The 22,236-nt window shown below is 43.3% G+C and overlaps 1 protein-coding gene across 1 annotated transcript in view; it reads right to left on the reverse strand.

Annotated features, from left to right (window-relative positions):
* LOC114596153 (amine oxidase [flavin-containing] A-like) overlaps window positions 1-6,922 on the reverse strand; it is a 29,603-nt gene extending 22,681 nt beyond the window's left edge. The window contains exon 1 of the mRNA XM_077927377.1: window positions 6,750-6,922. Within this exon, the coding sequence (XP_077783503.1) occupies window positions 6,750-6,795 (46 nt within the window). The 5' untranslated portion in view covers window positions 6,796-6,922. The remainder of the gene's footprint in view (window positions 1-6,749) is intronic.
* Between the last annotated feature and the right edge of the window lie 15,314 nt (window positions 6,923-22,236).

Here is a 22,236-nt window from a genome sequence, read left to right on the forward strand (position 1 = left end):
CGCCTCCGCCTCCCTGCAATCAAGCAGCATATAAATTTTGTTAAATAAATAAAATCAATGGCTACTTCTAAGAATGGAGGAAGGTGGTTTATATGATTTTCCTGTGCAGTTCTTTACTAATTAAGCAAGATTTTTTTTTAACTGCTAAAGTAATGAACAGCTAAAGAAATAAGTCATGAATATGAGCTTTATGCTAGAATGATAACACAAGCATCCTCCATGAGATTATGGTTATAGTGGTGCATTAAAAATAAAGTTATTGGCCCATTAGAGCAGTCACCTTGCTAGTTAACGCTGAACAGTAAACACAGAAAATCCCTTTATGGTCTTGTCTTTGCATTTTATTTGTGCGTTTATTTCCCAACATTTCTCCTTTCTTATTCACTGTCCACATCAGTTAGTGGTAAATAAGGCTAATTATTGATGTATCTTTATTACATTAGAGCTCCACCATAATGATGCACTTTTGCCATGATTTACTTTCGCTGCTTCCTCAATGGGGAATCTAATTATTCCTACACACAACTGAGAAATGAAATCTGGCAATGGCCCATCTTAACTTCAGCTCTCATTAGTCAAACAGGAATCTCTGTGCCAAGTAAAATGTGGAGCTGCCAATGTGGGCCAGATAATACTTTGAAAATCCCCCCAGGGATAAACTTTCCTGCCCATTCTTCCCTTTTCCAATATGCAGTTGTGTTTTAATGGTATTTTGTTAGAGCAGCTTACTGAAATGCATGGCCTAGACTTGTTTTTCCAATGCATCTTTAGGTGGCTACCAATAGTCAAAACCCCTTTCTTTTTAGGATTATAATTCCCAGTGATAAACCAGTCATGAGGATGTACAGACACTGTGGACAGCCCAAAGACCATAGGCAGGATGTTTACCACACAGAAGTAATTGCATAGTAAGTAAAGTTGTTGGTATTCTATCAAGATGACTTTGATATTGTGGGAAATTGCAGTCAAACATAACAATGCATGAGAGCTAGCTAGTGTATAAGGGGTGTGTTCTGTTCCTAAACTAGGTCACTTTCCCTTACCTCCATGAGGAAGAAAATGAAGCTTCTTCCCCTTCCTTCCTTCCTTCCTTCCTCTCTCTCTCTCTCTCTCTCTCTCTCTCTCTCTCTCTCTCTCTTTCTGTCCTTCCACCGCCCTCCCATGTATCAAGGAAGGACATGGCTATGCTTGCTCCCAAGCTTAGAGCATGTGTTTGGAACTATAGTCTGTATTTTCTACCCAAGAGTATTTTTCCTGTCGGCAAAGCATATATGATATTAGCTGCTGTCATTGCAGAATTCACAAAGCACACCTATATTTTCTGTTTTTCATATATTTGAAAACTAGTTAAAATTATGATTTAGCTGGATGAGCAATTCTATGAAATGGAATAGGATTCAGTTTTTTTCTTCTCAACTACTTGGCCATGTTTGATAGATAAATATGGTAGGAAGCACTTTCATTTCCCACTGCTACCAGCAAATTTGAGAATCCACTTATCTTGGCAACATGTTTTTGATGTTCCAAGCAACAAACCACTTACTACTATACTCAGAGTCCTCTGTACTAAATGAGATGATGCTAATTATGAACATAGCTTAGAGTTTCCTATGTCTTAAATTTACTCAGAGATATACCTGACTGCAGGGTTCTTTTTGATGTTGCTTACATACTTCCATTATAACCCCTAGAACAAATACAAGATCACAGAATCCTGACCATGATTAAAGCAGCCCACAAATGCATTCAGTTCCTTCTTCACCGATATTACTCGGGGAAGTGGCCTATATTAACTTCCTCTGTACTTTGATCTGCTATATAACATTGACTCAAGCTGATGCTGCTGGATCAGAACTAGGAAAACATTTCCCAGTATTCACCTCCATTTTATTTGTACTGTGGAAATAATCAATACCACCACTCAACTCAAGTTGGGATACACGAATGATAGGAATACTATCATCCAATATCCCATCAGAGATCAATACAAGTTCCCAGTTAATGCATTTTATTAAGATCCGTGGTTAGTGGCCAATGTTATGAGGTCAGAAGTACCTAGTTCAGATTTCACCTCAGTCATGAATTGGTCTTAGGAAGCCACACATCTTCACTCTTAGTTCACCTCCCCCATCTGTAATATAGAGTTACTAACAATAGCCAACTAAGCTGTAAGGGTTACCAGTAATAGGGATATGAGTGGCCAAAACACTTCATTTTCAAAAAGCACAATATAAATGTATGTATTTTAATAAATAAATAGGCAGCACCTATTTCATGGTGCTTATCCCTGGTAATTTTTTGGTTTTATTTGTATATTTTTATGGGGATTCCTTGTGTTGCTGTTGTTTTTTTAAAAAAAACAACCCTAATTAGCATGCATAGGTTTTACACATTTTGTGATTTTTAAACTTTTTTGGGTTCTCTCACCCAAGGGTACTTGCCCCAAACTTGGATCTTGGCATCCAGGGAATTCTCCTTTCTATATGCATTTATTTTCCCTTGCACCAACACAAGCTAGCACACAAAATACATGAATAAAATGTACAGCAGGCAGATAAGAACTCTCGGAAATATGTAATGCTTGGAGAGAAGGGGTTTTTTACTATTATTAATTAAGCACCTCAGCTGGTTCTCTTAACGCGATATGTATGGGGATGCTGGAGGGAGTGGGCAAGATTGCTCTGCACCCCATGTAGTGGAAAGAACAATTAAGACAAAACTTTTTTAGTTCTGGCCCCTGACAAATCTGGAACTCCCTTCTGATGGATGAATGTTCAAAAGTGATTTGAAATACTCATCTCCAAGTTCATGGGGAGGGTCATGTGAAATATGCTTAGGGACTGAGATGTAAGATTGCAAGTCTTCACGGCTGGGGCCATCTTTTGTACTGTGTGTCTCAAGACCTTCATCAGTTCACTGAACTTATAATTGCTGCCATAAAAATACAGCATAGAGTAATAATGAAATTATGGGACATAAATGACAAAGAAGGCTGAATTCTTATCCCAAGGCCAAACTACAGGCTAGGCTGAAAGATCCATGATTAGCTGATTCCCAAGCTTTTTTTTTTTTAATAAAAAAAAAGTCAGCCATGGAAGAGCGGAGGTACTAATCTGATTGGGGATAAACAGAAAGGGCTTGAGGTATTTAACCCTTGCCCCTGAACTGTTCTTCCAGTCTATATCACATACACATGGCATTTGCTCTGTCTTGATTAAAAATTCAGAGATGAAAATAAGGGACTTATATTTCTCCCCCATCCCCCCCACCCCCAGCATGGAGCAATATTTAAATTGGAAAAGGGTTAAATGCCACCATCCCCGGCACCACTTCCTGATCAAATTAGCATTCCCTGCTCCCCCAACTGCATTTAACAAAACAACAACAGATCTCCCATTATAACATGGAACTTGGACCAAAACAGGTGACTTCTAATTCTAATAAAGCATTGCTCTGCTGCTGTAAGATACCAACATCAACAGGGTGTGATATTGTACTTTTTGTTTGCACATCCTGCCTTATTCTATCCAGACGAGTGGGTGTGACATTGCTGATGTAGGTGTGGAACTTCACTTGACTAGATTGGGTGGGGGGCGCGGGAATGGCAAGCACCATGTGGGGGAGGAAGTCAATAATCAATAAGCCAAGCGCTTATACAGTGGTACCTCAGGTTACATACGCTTCAGGTTACAGACTCCGCTAACCCAGAAACAGTACCTCGGGTTAAGAACTTTGCTTCAGGATGAGAATGGAAATTGTGCTCTGGCAGCGTGGCGGCAGTAGGAGGCCCCATTAGCTAAAGTGGTGCTTCAGGTTAAGAACAGTTTCAGGTTAAGAACGGACCCCCGGAACGAATTAAGTACTTAACCCGAGATACCACTGTACTTAACCCAAGGCACCACTGCACTCTCTTTAGAAGAGGATTAGACCGATTCATGGAGGATAAAGCTACTAGCCACAATGGCTATGTACCTCCACTGCCTCTAAATACAAGTTGCTGGGAATAACAGCTGGGGAGGGTACTGCTGCACTCAGGTCCTACTTGTGGGCTTCCCATGGGCATCTGGCTGGCCAATTTGAGAACAGGATAATGGACTTAGATGGGCCACTGGCCTGATCTAACAGGCCCCCTTTTATGTTCATTTAAGTGTGGTTGCCTATTACCATCCGTGAGATTTGCATGCTTAATATCTCAGATGAAGTGGAATGCGACTCCAGATTGTTCAAAGTTATGCTCTGTAAACCCTACAGCCTTAAAACCTGTTGTTTTGGGGCTGGCTGTAGCTATTCATTGGGACTATGTGGAAAGCACTCTGTACCTTCTTAGGGTGCTTAGAGGCACCATCTTTATTCTTACTCCACATGAGATCTGGGCCCTGAAAACAAATTCAGCAGCCATGTTCTAGCTACAAATAAGCACCACTCCCACTGTTATTTAATAAGAGACCTCTGTCCTTTAATTTAGAATAATAATAATGCTGCTCTCAGTCTGAAGGGCTCTGTCTGATTTTTGGTAGCTTCCTGAGATAGAGGCTTGGAGAGAGGTCAATCAAAGGTTTTCCACATGCTCTCGCTGTGGCAAGCATCCAAGAAAGCAATATGATACAGCCAACTGCTACTGAAAAACAGGAACAAGGCTGGCACTATGTGTGTTTGCTCCCTTAGCTAACACATCCTTTCTTTTCTAACCTGAAGCACTGGAAGAAAAAAATGAAGAATAAATAAAAGTCTGACAGTGAAATAGCTAAATAAAGGAAGCTTTGCACCCCTATGCTAGGAGGACTTCTTCAAAAGCAGCCCTTCCCTTCAAAATTCAAGAGGTACTTACTTCTGAGGCAAGTGTGTGCAAGAGTGTAGCCTAATTGTGCATGCAAACTCTGAAGTAAGTTGTACTGAAATTCAGTAGGGCGTACTTCCTGGTATTTGTACACAGACTCATGGCCTTCCTTATTCTGTTTATATACTACTTTCCTATAGATGTGTTTTGTCATCTTAATTTTACAATTCCAGGCTGTAGCAAAGGTTCCTCCTCCTATGTATATGTATATGTATATTATTTGCTTTGAAAACGCCCATGCTGCCATTCTGTAAAAGTGCTCAGGGTGCTGAACAGTCTGCTCAAATAAACAATAAAAACATAAAACACCACATAGGGTTTGAATGGCATGGGCGTTCACTTTGGGACAACATTCATTTTTGAACATCCTTGAAAATATAATACAAGAGCTGGATTATATTTCTGCAAGTGCAGACTTGTTAAACAGGACAGAACTGTTAGCGCCTGCAGGGAGCATGTCTCTTTGTTATAAGGCAAGTAAGTGGGTTATAGTTCTTCCAGTGTTATATTTCTAGCACACAAGTTATTGTCAAAAAAAGACGCCCTGTGTTTGAAGTGTCCAAGGGAATTAATTTTAATGTAACAGACAGTAGCTGGGGAGCACATACTGTGCAGCAGGGGTAAGCACTGTGCTTTCAAGCAACCTGTTAACTGAGCATCCATCCAGACTTGTTTGCATGGGAATTAGATGATACCAGCTATTTAAAGAGCATTGATTCTGATTTGTTCAATGGCTGTGTCAAAACAAGTGCTACCTCACACTTTCCAGTGCATTTTCCTGTCAGTTTCCTTAATGCACGGAGTCTAGTCTTGTGTGTGTGTGTGTGTGTGTGTGTGTGCTGCACAAGACCTGCCAATCAACTATAACTGTACTGCCAAACTGAGTGGGACGTACTTCTGAGAGTAGGCACATGTAGGATTGGCCAAAAAAATGCCAACCCCTTTGGCTGAGATATACGTATTCCATATCAGAATGCAGGTGTCTGCCTCAGGTAGGAAAAGAAACAGAAGAGGAACTCAACAGGTGCCAGCAGCTTTCCTGGGAGCAATGCTGCAAGTCAACAGTTTTGGTAATTTGTGTGTGTGTTTTAAAGGGGCGACTCAATGTATTGCTTTCGTTATCCCTCAGTGAAGGCTTTTAAACACATACACACAATGGATCACAGAATCTCATAGTAAGAAAGTCTTCCCTAGCACCATAGCTGTCAACTTTTCCCTTTTCTTGCGAGGAATTCTATTCGGAACAAGCCTAGCACCTGCTCAGGTCCTGTCCTCTCCGCTTTGGCGAAACCCTTCCTCTCACTGCTGATATGATCCGTCTGGGTGCAAAGCGCGCTGGGCGGGGATGGGCAGACCAGAGCAAAACCGATCGCGGCGGGACAAGAAACAAACCGACGAAACAATGCGAAAACGAAACCCCCTTGTAACTCTCTCGGCTCGCAAGAACTTCCATCTCGCGGAGCCCCGTCCTGGCAGTCGCCAAACTGCCTGACAAACCCCCTGTGGCTCCTCCGGACCCCGAGCCCCAAGGGAGGGGGGCGCGGCGTGACCAGCCTTCTGACCCCGAGGAGAAGCCGGCTCCGTCCGCGACAGGCAGCCAACGCCGAGCCTCGGGTGGCCCTGGGCAGACTTCGCAGGGGGCGGGGCCAGCGTCCCTGTCCGCCGGGGGCCAGGCGCCTCCGGAGCCTCCGCCACCAAGTTCCTCTCACGAGCTCGGCCGACGACCTTTCCCCGAGCTCGCCTCACCCCGGACGCCTTTCCCGGCGGGGCCACCATCGTACCCAAGGCGCCCAGCCGGTCTCCCGTGACAGAGGGCGCGACCCTTTCCCCGCCCTCGCCTCCCGCAGCACCGCCAGGCCGGTTTCCTCACAAGGGTCACCCGGGCGGGCAAAGAGCGGGGAAGCTCACCCACCTGAGATGCCCGCGCCGACCACCACCACGTCGCAGTCGACGCTCATGGCTGCTGCTGCTGCTTCTGTGCCCTTCGCAGCTCCGGGCGCCGCCAGCCTCCTCGCGCGCCTCTCGTCCTGTCAGCGCCGCGCCCGCGCCGGGCTTCTCCACTCGGGCAAAGCGGCCACCGCGGCAGCCCTGGGAACTTCCCAGCTGGGTCTCCCTCTATGCCGCCCCGCCCCCTCGCCGGCGCCGCCAATCAGGGCAGAAGGTTGGTGCCCAAGGGGAGGGGCGGGAGAGGGGGCGGGGCGCTGCTTTTCTTGGCCAGACAGCGGGTCTCTCAGGCCCTTCTCGGGAAAGGAAGAGGGCGAAGTCCCCAAACTGGCGAGATCAGCCCAGCCTCTCCCCACTCATGTACGCTAGTGGCCAAAATTGTGGAAAGCTTTTGGAGAAAGTGGATTTCTGAGGTCTGATGGCTCATAACACCATTTTATTTATTATTATTATTATTAATAACACACTGACAAATGCCCTCCTTGTTGATGTTGTAATAAATAATCCTTCATAAAAGTTATTGCATTGCATTCTTCATTATACAGTGGCACCTCGGGTTAAGTACTTAATTCGTTCCAGAGGTCCGTTCTTAACCTGAAACTGTTCTTAACCTGAAGCACTACTTTAGCTAATGGGGGCCTGCTGCTGCCGCCGCGCCGCCAGAGCATGATTTCTGTTCTCATCCTGAAGCAAAGTTCACTGAGAGCCAGTGTGGTGTAGTGGTTAAGAGCGGTAGTCTCGTAATCTGGGGAACCGGGTTCGATTCCCTGCTCCTCCACATGCAGCTGCTGGGTGACCTTGGGCCAGTCACACTTCTCTGAAGTCTCTCAGCCCCACTCACCTCACAGAGTGTTTGTTGTGGGGGAGGAAGGGAAAGGAGAATGTTAGCCGCTTTGAGACTCCTTAAATGGAGTGAAAGGCGGGATATCAAATCCAAACTCTTCTTCTTCTTCTTCTTCTTCTTAACCCGAGGTACTATTTCTGGGTTGGCGGAGTCTGTAACCTGAAGCGTATGTAACCTGAAGCGTATGTAACCCAAGGCACCACTGTATTATCTTTCCATTGAAATATAATTTTATGGTATTACTAAAAAGAAGAGAAAAAAGTGGTGTTAAGAGTCATCATAGCCAAAACAAGATGCTTGGTTCTCTTAACACTCCTATTTCTGGTTATTTGGCTATATCTTTTGATAGAATACAGATAATTGAACAAACCTTGTTGCATTACATTCTTTATTGAATTATCTTTCCGCTGATATATAATTTTGTGGTATTACTCCATAAAATTATATATCAATGGTATATAATTGGTAGGCAGGTAGGCAGGTTGAGGAGCGCCCACACCAACTATTCTTATTATCATAGGATCATAGGGTTGGAAGGGACCATGAGGGTCATCTAGTCCAACCCCCTGCAATGCAGGAATCTTTCGCCCAAAATGGGGCTCGAACCCACGACCCTGAAATTCAGAGCCTCTTCCTGATATCTGTTGGCTGTCAGAATATCAGTCCTTTGAATCGGATCAGCTTTTCAGAGGCCCACCTATCTTTCTTTAAAGCATGATCTCCTTATCTTTTGAAGGCCATCGCTTGCAACACTTTCTTTGCAAAATTTATTATGATGTGATGATTTACTTTTAAGTATGTTCAAAGTTCTTTTGCATAGTGAGAAGTAAGGCCAAGCTCAAACTGCTAGTAAATGCCACAAATAGATAAGCAACTTGATGAGAACTGACAGAATCAGCTTTATTCCACCTATCATAAAATGCAGCACTGTATCCCCCCCCCCCTTTTATGGGTTCAAATGCTCATTCAGAATTGGCAAAGTGACTGTGGTGAAGCAAAGCAAGAATACACCCTCTGTGCAATCAGGAGACAGGTGTAAAATGAATGTCTGAGTTCACATAATATATTGACAGTTGTTAAATACATAATCATAGAACCAAAGAACCATAGAGCTGGAACAACTGTAGATGCCAACAATATCATTTCAGAGCAAGTTAACCATGGAAAAGTGTTAAGAGCCCAAGAGTATGAGGACAATAGTATGTCACTGAGCCCACCCACTCCCTCAATAATGCTACCTATGTAGCTATGTTTGCAACATTTACACTTGTATTTATGTATACCGGTTTATATTTTAACTGTATCAGTTAATAATAGTTTCAAATTCTGCAACAGTGTTAGACAGGGAACTTTGTACTGTCAGCAGCATCACTGTGATGTTGTCACTGAGTTCGTCTCAATTTTGGATGTTTTAGAAGGAATTGTTTCTACATTTTTGCTTGTTATGCGTCCTTCAAATGCTGCCTGTGCAACTTACATACACAGAATTTATATTTGCGGTGCGGTTTTTTTTGTATAACAGTATACATTTTGATTGTATCACTTCATAGTAGTTGCTAAATGAGCAACATTGTTATATGTGGATGTTATAGCAGCTGCATGGCAAGCAGAATTTGAAAAGGTTTGTGTATCTCTATGACCAGCCTTGGTTGTTAATTATTATCTGATGAGGTTCTCAAAAAAATGAAGGTTGCCTCCAACCTTAGCTTAGAAAACCACATGCTAAAAATAACCAAGGCTTGCATTCCGCATAGTTATATGGCCAAAGTTCTGTCAGTGCAAGGATTTTCCTTTGTCAAGAGAAACTTCTCCCCCTCTCCTCCCTTTGTGTGTCCTCTAAATATGCCCTGGGCCTTCCCCAACCCTCCAGAGCAGATTTGGGAATGGTGTGGGGTACGTGGGGAGGGGGGATTCCCATTATGCTAGTGGGAATCCTTGCACTGGCGCTCTCTCTCTCTCTCTCTCTCTCTCTCTCTCTCTCTCTCTCTCTATATATATAAATTAAATTAAATTAAATTAAATTTTCCATTTTAACAATCCAATCAAATCACATTAAATATTCCAAATTATACAAATACATATCATATAGTCCGAATATTCTGCCAAATTATAAATTTTTATTGGGACTTCCCATGCTTCAAGTTAAGGGGGGCTCTGATCATCTTATATCTCTACTGCCTTGAGTTTCCAATAGTTCCTTTAAATCTTCCTGTTGTTAACCTTCCTCCTTGCACTGGCTTCTACTAATGCAATGGTAAGCTGGACACGAACCCAAGATACAGAAGCCAATTTGCATTCATACAACCTCCCTTGTCTCAGCTGCTGATGTATACTGGGTCATTCACAACTGCAGGTTTTGGGATCACACTTTAAACTGAACAAGGGCCAGCAGTGTTCGAATGGGTCTGCCCCCTAACTCACCCCGGAGACTCCTCAAAGAGCTGTCCCCTCCATGGGAGCAGTGGCACAGGAACAGTGGCGTAGCGTGGGGGGTGCAGGGGGGGGCGGCTGCACCGGCCGCAACATCTGGGGGTTAGGGTTAGGGGGCGCAAATCCACGGGTTAGGGGGTGCAAATCCACAGGTTAGGGGGCGCAAATCCATGGGTTAGGGGGCGCAAATTACTTGCCTTGCCCCGGGTGCTGACAACCCACGCTACGCCACTGCACAGGAACACTGGCAGCTGGTGGCCTTTGGATTGTGTGGGGCTGTTTGCTGGTCAAAGAAGTCATCAGGATTGCAGACAGTGAATTTTCCTGGCCCTGCCCGGAGGTGTCAAAGAACTATAGCCCTTCCAAACAGATGCTTTGGTACAGTTTCCCCCTTATCATGAGTCTCAGCTGCTTGCTCCCATGTACAAGCCAAGACACAGGAAGAGGAAGAAAACAGATGAAGTGCACAAGTCAGAGAACTCTCAAGGATTTTTGTGTGTTGGAGTTGATGCTGGGGAGGAAGAGAGGCCAGTTCAGGAGCTGTAACACTGCTGCACACTTAGGGTTTAATGGTCCCTATGGGTGCTACTCTTGCCCCAAATGTCTTCATGGGGGGCTTCCACCATTAATCTTGGCCATGCTTCAGCAGCATGTGGCACATGGGGATAATCTTTTGCTGCAGTGGAGGAAAGTGTGCTAGCTTATGCAAATGTGAAGGCAGTATGGTGTAGTAGTGGTCAGAGTATTAGACTAGGATCTGGGCCAAATACCTGCTAAGCCCTGAAGCTCACTGGGTGACTTTGGGTCAGCTATTGTCTTTCAGCCTCACGTACCTTACATGGTGGTTGTGAGGATAAAATGGGTTGGGCATCATGTATGCCATCCTGAGATCCTTGGAGGGAAGGAGGAATAAAATGCAGCTAAAGACAGCCAAAATTAACACCTGTGTATTAGATACCAGACTTGAATGCGATTTTTATTCTGAGAATCTTTTGTATGGTGTTCTGAAATCCTCTTTTAAAAGCATTTTTAAAAATCTATAGAACAGAAGGATAACTGAAGTTCTGATTCTCTGCCAACAATATTGAAAGCTAGCAGAGTGGAGATTGGAGTCATTAGCTTTCCAGATGGCTGGCTGCCCTTCTTGACTGGGGGAAGCTTGTTTTGACATCAGAGTAAAGAGAACCTGGATAAAGGATGTGGAGAAGAGACTTCGTGGTAAAGCCAAAGACCTTGTCGATCACAGTATCACAGATTTCTTTTGTACATATGGAAAGCCATAATCGGTACAACAGTTAAAAAGCATGGCATTATTCCTGGGATGCATCTGAGGCAGAGTCTAAAATAGGTCATATCTTCTGTTTTCTTTCTTTTTCATTCCTGACTTTCAGAAACTCAAGGCTTTACCATAGACACCCAACAGAACACTAATATTGGATGTTAAAACTTTATTATCATGACTAGATACAGTGGTACCTCGGGTTAAAGGTGCTTCAGGTTATGCGATTTCGGGTTGTGCACCGCGCCAAACCCGGAATGGGTTACTTCTGGGTTTGGGCACTCGTGCATGTGCAGAAGTGCTAAATAGCACTTTGCACATGCGCAGAAGCACCGAATAGCAACCTGCACGTGCGCAGACGCAGCGCTGCTAGTTGTGAATGCTGTGGGTTGCGAACGTGCCTCCCACACGGATCACATTCGCAACCCGAGGTTCCACTGTATGCACTTTCTGATTAAGATTTCTAAACTTGTGTTTTGCTAAGTTTCCATACTTGTATTTTTATACCACCTTTTTCTCCAAGGACCTCATAGTTCTGTTCCTCCTAATTTAATCTTCACAACAACCCTGTGAGGTTAGGCTGAGAGCCAGTAACTGTCCCAAGGTCACCCAGTGAGCTTCATGGCTGAGTGGGGATTTGAACCCTGGTCTCCCAGCTATGCATTCAGACATAATACAGTCTCAAAGCACATAAGTGCTTTATTTACCCACATAAGTACTTTATTAAAAGTGCTCTTCCGTCCTGGAGCTCAGTAGTAAGACAGTCCCTGGCATCAGGTTTCCAGTCTAAAAGACATGACACATAAAGAAAAAGGGAAGGGGGCGGAAGAGAAGAAAGGCAAGCATGAGCACCAATTTTTAAAGTTTCAGCCTATCCTTTTTGCTCCCTGGCTGGAAGTTAACATACATCGTGTGAAAGGTACAGAGCAAAGCAAGGAGAGGAATTGGTTTAAGGTGGATGAGTTGCTGGGGGCGGAGGATGAAACTAATGGAAAGCTAATGGAAGCCCACTGTGATGATTTTGCAAGGGACTTTGAGGATGAAATCAGCTGTCTCCATGTGGATTTGAGGGCTGGCCCTGGTAGGGTCTGTTGAAGGGTCTGATATGCCATCCTATCTGATTGTGAGTTTGATTTAAGTTACTGGGGCCCGGGGTTGTGGACCTTTGCAGCTCTCTTGACTGGGTAGATCTAGGGTGTGGTGAAAGCACATTATGGGTTGGTGCCTGTTGTGTGAGGATGCAGGTGTGGCCATTCCAGGGGAGAAAAAACCATCCTGAAAACAGAGATTTGTGCCAACTTTCACCCAGTCACCAATACACACTTGGTGGGGGGCAAGATAATTGAGAGGGTGGGTGTTCAGATGCAGATGCTTTGAGTTGGCCTTTGTTGCCTGGGTGTACAGACTTTTTTGGAAGGAAACCAGAGAGTGCAACCTTGTTGCTTCTCCTGGTCCTCTCAGAAGCTTTGGATGCTGTTGACCATGGCATCCTCCTGGACTACCTCTGTGTGTTAGGAGCACAGTTTTACGGTGGTGTGAAGCCTATGTATTCCATGTAGTGGATTCCCTTAGTTACTGGACAAGATGATGAAAGCATTAATGCAGTGTAAATTAAGATTAGTCAGAATCCCCACCCACCCCTTTGCCCCAGTTCAGAACTTGCAGGTTAACCAAGAAATAAGGTTCTGTCCCAACAAAAGTTAATGGACTATGCAGAAATGGCAACACTCATGGGAAGATTAAGAAATCAAGAAGAAAGAACTTTCAACAAAGAATGGGGGATTATTGTGAATATGTGGATTATTATTATTTAAATGTAAACAATTAAATACATTAGCAGGATCAATTTAAAATCTAGCAGTTAAAAGGTGGCTTTGGAAGAAGTATAAAGAGTAATAAACAAAAGGAGTTAAGGAAGAGATGCAGTTTTGCAAATGCTCCCATAGGGAACCAAGGAAGGGGAGGAGGGAAGTCTAAACAACTATGTATGCCATCGTATTTGATTATTATTATTGTTAATTTGAAAAACTGAAAAATAGAATCATAAAAATAAAAAATAAGGTTTATTAACATACACAGCAAGCATAAAATTGCAGTCAGAGGACAAAAGGAGCAAAATGTTGGAAGGTAAATGATAGCCCAGGGGACTGAGATAGCTCTCTGGTAGAAGAAATATGGCAAGGCAAGTCTGAGCCAATACACAATCAGTGTCAAAGGTGAAGCAAAGAACACTCCTCATATATGATGACTGGAAGGTCAGGAAATGCAACGTTGCCCCTTAGGAACAGCAGGCTGGCTGGACTTATGGAGCATTCTGTGCTTCATATATCTTAATGCATTCCATTTCTAACGCTCCATGGCAGGTGCATGCCCCAAGGAATAACAGAACCCGTGCTGACATCAATGTAGGCTTGAAATATTGTCCTGCATTCCTGAGATCTGAGAGGGCTTAAAATCATAGCATTGTGTAGTTGGAAGGGATCCTGAGGGCCATCTAGTCCAACCCCCTGAAATGCTGGAATATCAACGCGTGGTCCTCTATCCAGTTCGAAACCATAGCAGACCCTGCTTAGCCTTGCAAAAGTGGTAGCAGTTTTCTTGTTGCACCACCAGGAGGAAAGGACAAATTTGTGCTGATTGGATATGACTCGGCCAAAGTTAAACATTTGTCAGGATACCATCTTACGTACACATGTATGCTCAAGTCCCCTTGAGTTCAGATGATACTTTTGAGGAAACATGCATAGAATCAGGCCACACTGATGTGCTTAACTCTCTCATTGAAATCAACGGGATTTCAAGGTGCTAACCCTACGTTCCTGTACCAAGCAGTATTATACCCGCAGAGCTTGTCCCAAGAGGGCTGGATGCTCACACAGCATCTTCCACTCCCAGAGCTCCTGCCATGGTTTTATCCTGGGTGGAATTGTCACAAATTGGGCCAGTTCCTGCCGGTTCTGGAATTGTATTCCCAGGTGCAACCCCAGCAAGAAAAGAAGCAGTGCTGAGGCTTATGAAAACCCACCACTGCCTTCTCCTGCTCTGTCCCTTGGTAAATTGCATCGCTCTGGGGTGGGCATCTCTAGTCAAGAATATTCTCTTTCACAGTTTCACAAATTCAACCAGTTCTCTCAAAAGGAATATTTTGGAGTGCTGCATATATGCTAATTGCATCTAATGAACTGCGGAGTGAACAAAAAGGGTTGAAGACCAGGAATTCCAGTTCAGTAGCACTATTAATTCATTAGTGGACAGTGCTGATTATTTGATGCTTGAGTAGGCATGAAATTTCTCTAATAACCCTTACTTCATATTTATGCCTTTGATTGTAATATAAAAGAAAAAGAAAAGGGGGGGATTTACCCTGAGAGAGCAGGGCCTCTCATCTAATTAGCTTAAATTTCAAGAACCCTTGTAATAAATTGATGCCAAGATCAATGAGATCTCTAGGACTAGATAATAGCCTTTTGCTTTAATATGCCTTCATTAAGTCTGCCTCCTTGAAATGCAATAAAGTACCAAAGAATGCATGCTGAGCCTGGTGTGTGATGCAAAAAACCCAATATTTTAGTGTCATAACTTTGTCCTTCAGTTTATTTCCTTAAAACATTTTAGGAAAATTAAACAAGAAAGAGAGAACGGGAACTAATATTGGGCCCCTACAGATTAACAAGGAAAGTGTGCAATATGGGCAGGTAGTGCATTTATAGCTGTACTTACACTGGCTATTAATCAGATTTCAAGTTTAAAAACAAGCTGTTATCAATGTGGCCACATGCTGCGCAAGGCTTATAGTTGCTTCCAAATATTTTAAAAGCTTTCACATTCCTACCTCTTTTAAATAGCATTCGTTTTGCACTGATTTCTGTTAACAATAGCCACAGTTGAGACACTTCCAAGTCCCATTGATTACCATGGAATATATTTAAGCTCACTGCTTAAACTCCCCATTGAATAATGAGATTCAAAAGCACTGAACATTGGCTAGATCCTACCCAATAGTCTGTGCACTTTTAGAACAAGGGCTTTTAAGGTTGGTCAAAGCAAGCTGCCCTTACTGTTCAAGTTTCCTCCTCAAAATGCCACTAAAAGAAAACAACAGAAGGCAGCTTAGCGTGTATAAAAGTCTTTCAAAATGGAAGTCAAAGTGGGGAAATGTGCTGTGTAGGGACATCTCTCCCTGACTGTCCATTACAACGGGTCAAAATCTACCCAAGTATATTTTTCTTCTTGATTAAGGAAAGGCTGTTGAACAGGCAGACACAGCCTTCTGGCAAGGACGCACCTTTCCTAGAAATTAATGCCTATGCTCCTAACTGAGGTTTGATTACATGTTTGGTACCATTCTATCAGGCTACAGAGTGCAAGGAGAAAAGAGAAGCAGTAATTGCCTCTATTGATGCCAGATGCCATTAGTCCTCCTTCAACTGTCACCCAGTTGCAGCCATTTCATCAGGCTGCCATCATGGTTCTGTCCTAGCTGGAGATGATAAGAACTGTAATTTTAAGGACTGGGCCCTGATTTTGCCCCCCCCCAATCCATCCCTTTTTTCTTCTGTGTTATGCCTTTTTAGAATGCAGGTCTGAGGTCAGGGATTGTCTTACTAGGAAGTTTTTGTTTTGTTTTGTTTTTGGTTAAAGAGCAGCATAAATGACCATTTCACTAACTCATTAAATAAATAATAAACGTGTTCAGACAACTGTATGCTATTGTGTATTTAGTTCATAAAATAACATGTGCACTACTTGATTGCAAAACAACAACAATCCTCAAAGTACTTAACCCAAAAAACAACAACCCCAAAATAATATGATTAACAATAAGAATGAACAACCATAATTTTAAGACTTCCAAAAAGTTAAAATAACAACAAACTAAAAACAGATTAAAACTCACATCAGCTTTCTAAATTTCTGGGCAGGCTTGTCTAAACAAAAAATGTTTTTAGCAGGTCTGAAAAAAGCGTAAGAACGCTAAAAGATAGCATTCTTACACATGCAGAACAGGCATTATATGGTATCTGTAACAGGACCAGTTCCACAGATTGAAGCAGTCAAATGTGGTAAGGTGATTTTATAGGCAAAGTGGTCCCAAGTTGCAAAGTTGTTACTATATACTGAGGTAACACCTTGAACCTGGCCTGGTAGCATACAGGCAACCAGTGCAGATCCCTGAGCACAGGTGTTATATCCTGACAAGGCCTCAATTCTGTCAGCAATCATGCTGCAGCATTCTGCACTAACTGCAGCTTCTCGATCAAGTGTGAGGGAAGTTCCACATGGAGAGCACTGCAGTAATCCAGTAATCCATTGCTATAGATTTCAGGAAGATTGTACTGATTTGGTGTAAATTTGGCATATAGGATTATGTCAGTGCCTGAATTCTGAGAACTGGTAAAATGGGAATATTTTATTAGCACCACTAAAATCAGGGTTAAACACTCACCAGTAGAGCAGGGAGTACACACTGACAGAGCAAGGATATCTGCTGAAGCTGAAATGACAAGCTCTGTCATTAAGGACATTGTAGACAGGGCAAATGTCAGGGGACTGAGCTCACCAAGAATAATAAAAAGTGCTATGCATGTAGGTTCAGTTCTTGGTAAACCCAGGCAGAGCTGAAAAGGAGACTCCTCTCTGCCACCCTGCAGAATGTTTGCCAGTGCATGTTGACAGTGCCAAGCTAAATAGATGAATCTGAGGCAAATTTCAATATGGGAATTGAATGCAGGATCAATACTGCAGAGGCTGAAACAGAGTCATTTAAGAACTACTCTCTAGGGATAGCAGGAATGTAAGAAATTGCTTGTAAAGCACATAAAAACGTAGTAGTAGCATGTTGTAGTTTAATCCGGTCAGAAGTGTGTGTGTGTGAGAGAGAGAGAGACTCTGAAAAGCAATTCTATTATGCCTGTAGTATTTGGTCATTAAAGAGTAAAAGATTATGTCCAGTGATTATGGATTGGAGTGAAGACTCCATCCTTAAGCTTTTGATTACTTTCATTTTCCTAAATAGTTGTGTGCTAACCTGTTCATCAGTTATCAGCCTCTTGTTCTGGGCCTGTAAAGTGTGCAACCTTGCTGTATATTAAATGAATAAAACACCACCATTTAACAATGCCGGTATTTACCACATGAAGTGTTTTAAAAACACAATATTCACGAGCCATTTCACCCACAGGCTGCTTCTGTGCTTAAACACCAGAGCCATTTCACCATTTATAAAGCTGAGCCTGCAGGGTGAAGCGAGATGAAGTTATGGATTCGGCTTATTCATTTATCTTTACATTCCTATCTTGGGCTTCCACAATTATGCTTAAGGCAGTGTGCAGCATGGAGCTAATAAAAAACACAGTGACATTAATAACACAGATTAAACCAAGAAACCTATGCACATTAATCAGGGAATCCTAGACAAGCAACAAAACGCCCAAGTTCATGGGAAACACTGGAAATTGTAGTCCCAGACATCTGGAGGGCACCAGGTTGGCAAAAGCTGGTCCAAAAATTACCTTACAGAACTGCCTATTGGTATAAGAGCAAAACCAGAAAACCCAACTGGTACTCTTCCTGGAAAGTCAGAAGGATTTGATGGTTAGCAGTATCAAAGGTTTCTGGGAAGTCTGGAAATATATCCAGGGATCATATAACCTCCTCTGTCTTTCTGCAGATTCTCCACCAGGGCCAATTAATTGCTTCTCTTCCACAACCAAAAATGGATATGAATTGAGATCACCTGTTACCTAAGCACCAACATCATACCCTCCAAGTGTCCTGATTTAAGCAGGACATCATAGACTTGACAGAAGCTGCCCTGGCTTCTGATCCACGTCCTGAATGTCCTATTTTGGCTCCTGTGCTCTGGCCATGCCAGGACCAAAAGATGGGTGTTTTTAGGTTCTGCGCTGTGGTGCGAGTCAGTTGGCTCACACCAGAGTGTGGGACCAAAAAACAGAAGGAAAACCCTGTGCATCACCACTTTTCTTCCTCCTTCTGCCGTGGCTCCATCTCCTGACACCACACAGGCTGGTGCAACCTTCCAGTAGGCCATGCTTGTCCCTGCAGCATCTCTTGACTCCCCCTAGGCTGTGGAGGAAGAGGAGGACAACGGACAAAGGTAGGGGCGCGTGGGCAGGTGAAGAAGGGCTTGGCAGCAGGAAGAGGGCAAGTGATGGGGGCAGCGGGATGGTGTGGGGGTGCCCTGAATTGCCCTCCCAAAATGTTGGGGGCTATGCAACATGTTTTACTATGTTATCCCAAAAAGGTTGACTGTAGTAAGCCTGTACGGCTGCAGCTCACATTAAAGGTAAAGGTAAAGGGACCCCTGACCATTAGGTCCAGTCGTGACCGACTCTGGGGTTGCGGCACTCATCTCGCTTTATTGGCCGAGGGAGCCGGCGTACAGCTTCCGGGTCATGTGGCAAACCAGAGCAGCGCACGGAAACGCTGTTTACCTTTTCATTTAATATACAGCAAGGTTGCACACTTTACAGACCCAGAACAAGAGGCTGATAACTGATGAACAGGTTAGCACACAACTATTTAGGAAAATGAAAGTAATCACAAGCTCCAATACATAATTGTGGTACCTATTTATCTAATTGCACTTTGACGTGCTTTCAAACTGCTAGGTTGGCAGGAGCAGGGACCGAGCAATGGGAGCTCACCCTGTTGCGGGGATTCGAACTGCCGACCTTCTGATCGGCAAGTCCTAGGCTCTGCGGCTTAACCCACAGTGCAGCTCACATTACACCATGCCATATAGCTAATGTTATCATCGGGGAGTTTGATCTCACTGCCTCTGCTCCTGCTGGGGTTGGTTTCGCCAACTCATGGGAACTCCTCTGCTTTTGTCTGTGGAATGGATGCTCTGTCACCGACTTCCAGCCCTTCCTCATATGTACCTTTGGCTGTGCTGAGGTCAGCAATGTTGAGCAGGATTCTGACTTACAGAAAACCTGCAATTAAGACTGCCATCAAGTTACCTGGAATTCCATCTTACAAGTGTAAAAGGAGCCACCATCAAAGCAAGATAAGCCATCTAGCACTGTAAACTGTCTTTTTCATTGTTTAAACATACAGTTTACAGCAGAAGCCATTAGTGAGTCATTCTTATGTGTGTTGCTTGCATAATGACCAAATAGATCGTTAAAAGTTGATGTCAAGCTCGGGTCCTTATCACCTCCCTTTGGCTATTAATGCGTAATGATCAAAAGAGGAAAATGAGATTTCATTACAGCTGGTGGTTAGTTGCCAGCTATTTAGAGTCAAACAATTGCAGCTATTAATACCTAACTGCATATTCCTAGTACAAGTACTGTAAAAACAAGCTTATTTGTTACAGAATCACTTTGCTATGTAAATTTCTCATGTTAATGATCATGGTATGAGAATTGCTCCTGGCATAGTGTGCTGGTGTCCAGGGCACTTAAAAAAGCCATTTTATTGAATGCAGGTGGGGGTGGGAAGAAGGTGCAGGACTGCATATGTATGAGCTGCACAAGAAAGCATCTATAAAAGTAACTGCTAACAAATTTCTCAGTCCTATATCTTCCTTTCTTTCAGTGGTAGCCTCTTGTTCAAAGACTCCTACTCCCCAAGCGTAAACAAGTCTGCAGCAATTTTTGTTTGAGTTTATTATAATATTATAATCTTGTTTGCAATGGGAGGCACTTCCGCAATCATTTTTTTGTTGATATAGTAGGTAGCAAAGTAGCAAATTGTTGCCAGCCTTTTAGAGATGAAAAATGTTTAATGGAAAGGCCTCCTAGCGAGGGGAAGGTTGTAAAGTGGTACCCCGGGTTACAAACACTTCGGGTTACAAACTCTGCTAACCTGGAAGTAGTACCTTGGGTTATGAACTTTGCCCTAGGATGAGAACAGAAATTGTGTGGCAGCAGCGGGAGGCCCCATTAGCCAAAGTGGTACCTCAGGTTAAGAACGGTTTCAGGTTAAGAACGGACCTCCAGAACGAGTTAATTTCGTAACCAGAGGTACCACTGTACTTTGCATGCAGAAGGTCCCAGGTCCAGTGTGAACAATACACAGCTAAATGGAATAATGATCTGCATCTATGACCCTGTTATGGACATTTCTACAGTTGCCTGGCAAGTGTTCAGTTTGTATGGTTCAAAATACAGGTAAGCTCTGCCCCCCCATAATCAATCACATGACATGGCACACACGCACCATTTGAATGGCAATGCCCATCAACTTGGGGGGGGGGGCCTGCCTCCCTCAAATATTTTATTTGGGAGGCCAAAGTATCCTCAGCCTCCAGTATTTGGCCCCATGGGCCTAGCACAGAACATGACCACGCCAAATAAATACTAAAATTAACCTCAAATAGTAAAATAAATGAAACAACATTACAGTGGTACCTTGGTTCTCAAACACAATCCATTCCGTGAGTCCGTTCGACTCCTGAAACTGTTCAAAAACCAAGGCGCAGCTTCCGTTTGGCTGAAGGAGCTTCCTGCACTCAAGTGGAAGCCGCATCAGACATTTGGCTTCCGAAAAATGTTTGAAAACCAGAACACTTTGTGGCGTTTGGGAGTCGATTTGTTTGGGAGCCAAGCCAAGGTACTGCTGTATACTGAAGAAAGCTAATGTCTGTTTTTACTGGTGCATCTGAGAGAACATCACATTAAGTAGCTTGAGATATGAAAGAAATTCACCAGCACAATGAATTCACACACACACACACACACACACACACACACACACACACACACACACATATATATATATATATATAATTTTAAAATCAGCATCTGGGGGGGGGGGAGTGTTGCATGCCTTGAGGAATGAACGTTCTCTGACCTAATTTTAGTTACTTTAATTCAGCAGGAGGGTGAAGTTAGGGGTTAAAGGCTATATTGTTGTCTTTTTTCAGATTTGATTTTTTCAGATGTGATTTGTACAATAGTCTGAAAAATGCATTTAGAGACTATGAGTGGTATTCAACTAACTGGCTCCATCACAGCAAGGGTTTTCACTCGTGCAATGGAACGTCCCCCTTCTCGGCACCCCACACCCTCCCCAAATCTGCTTTAAAGGGTTGGGGAAAACCCTAGAACAGATTTAGGGAGGGTGGGTAAGTTCCATTGTGCAAGTGGACATCCTTTCTCTGATCCATAATTGCAGAAAAATAAATAGATGGATTAGTGCTCAAAAAAATAAATAGATGGACTAGTGCTCATTCTGGAAGATCCACTTTCTTAGGAAGGCTTGAAATATTTATTGGTGGATTAGATGATTGTTAGTTTTCCATGTATGTTTGTATCAAGCAGCAGATGTTTACAGCTGGAAATGTCTGCTGGTAGGTGTTCACTTAGGAAATTCCACCAGGGGGCAATAAAGGTTTAGGAAACATTGATTTTGCACAATACAAGTTCAAGGAGGAAAAGGGGTGGGAAAGTGAATCAGGATTTTTGACAAGCTATATTGGAGGCCTGCGGAGTTACTAAAATCGATTGGAATAGCAATAGGTCAAAATGAAAGTGGTTTTTGCTTTTTATTTTTAATTTCTCCTGTTCCAGAATTGAGCATGCAGGCAAGTCGCCACATAGCCAATCATTTACAGTGCCAGATAGCAAACAACTCAGTTCCTCTTGTTTCTGAGAATGGCTAGGATGTTAATCATATGCATAGCTACTGGAAGCATGAGTCATGCTTCTGCATTTGCACATACTGTTAATGCCTGAAGCAGGGACTCCCTATCTCCCCCACAGGGAGGTGTGGGTATTCACTGTGTAGGCATAGCACATTCAATTCCACACATGGGAGATGGCAAGGCTTCATTTCATATGTTAATGATATGCACAAATACAGAAAGTGCAGGTGAGTATTTTGCATATTATTAATTCCAGAATCTGCTAGTTTCCACAGACTTCTAAAGGC

This window comes from Podarcis muralis, chromosome 4, assembly GCF_964188315.1.
Source record: "Podarcis muralis chromosome 4, rPodMur119.hap1.1, whole genome shotgun sequence".
NCBI classification, from domain to species: domain Eukaryota; kingdom Metazoa; phylum Chordata; class Lepidosauria; order Squamata; family Lacertidae; genus Podarcis; species Podarcis muralis.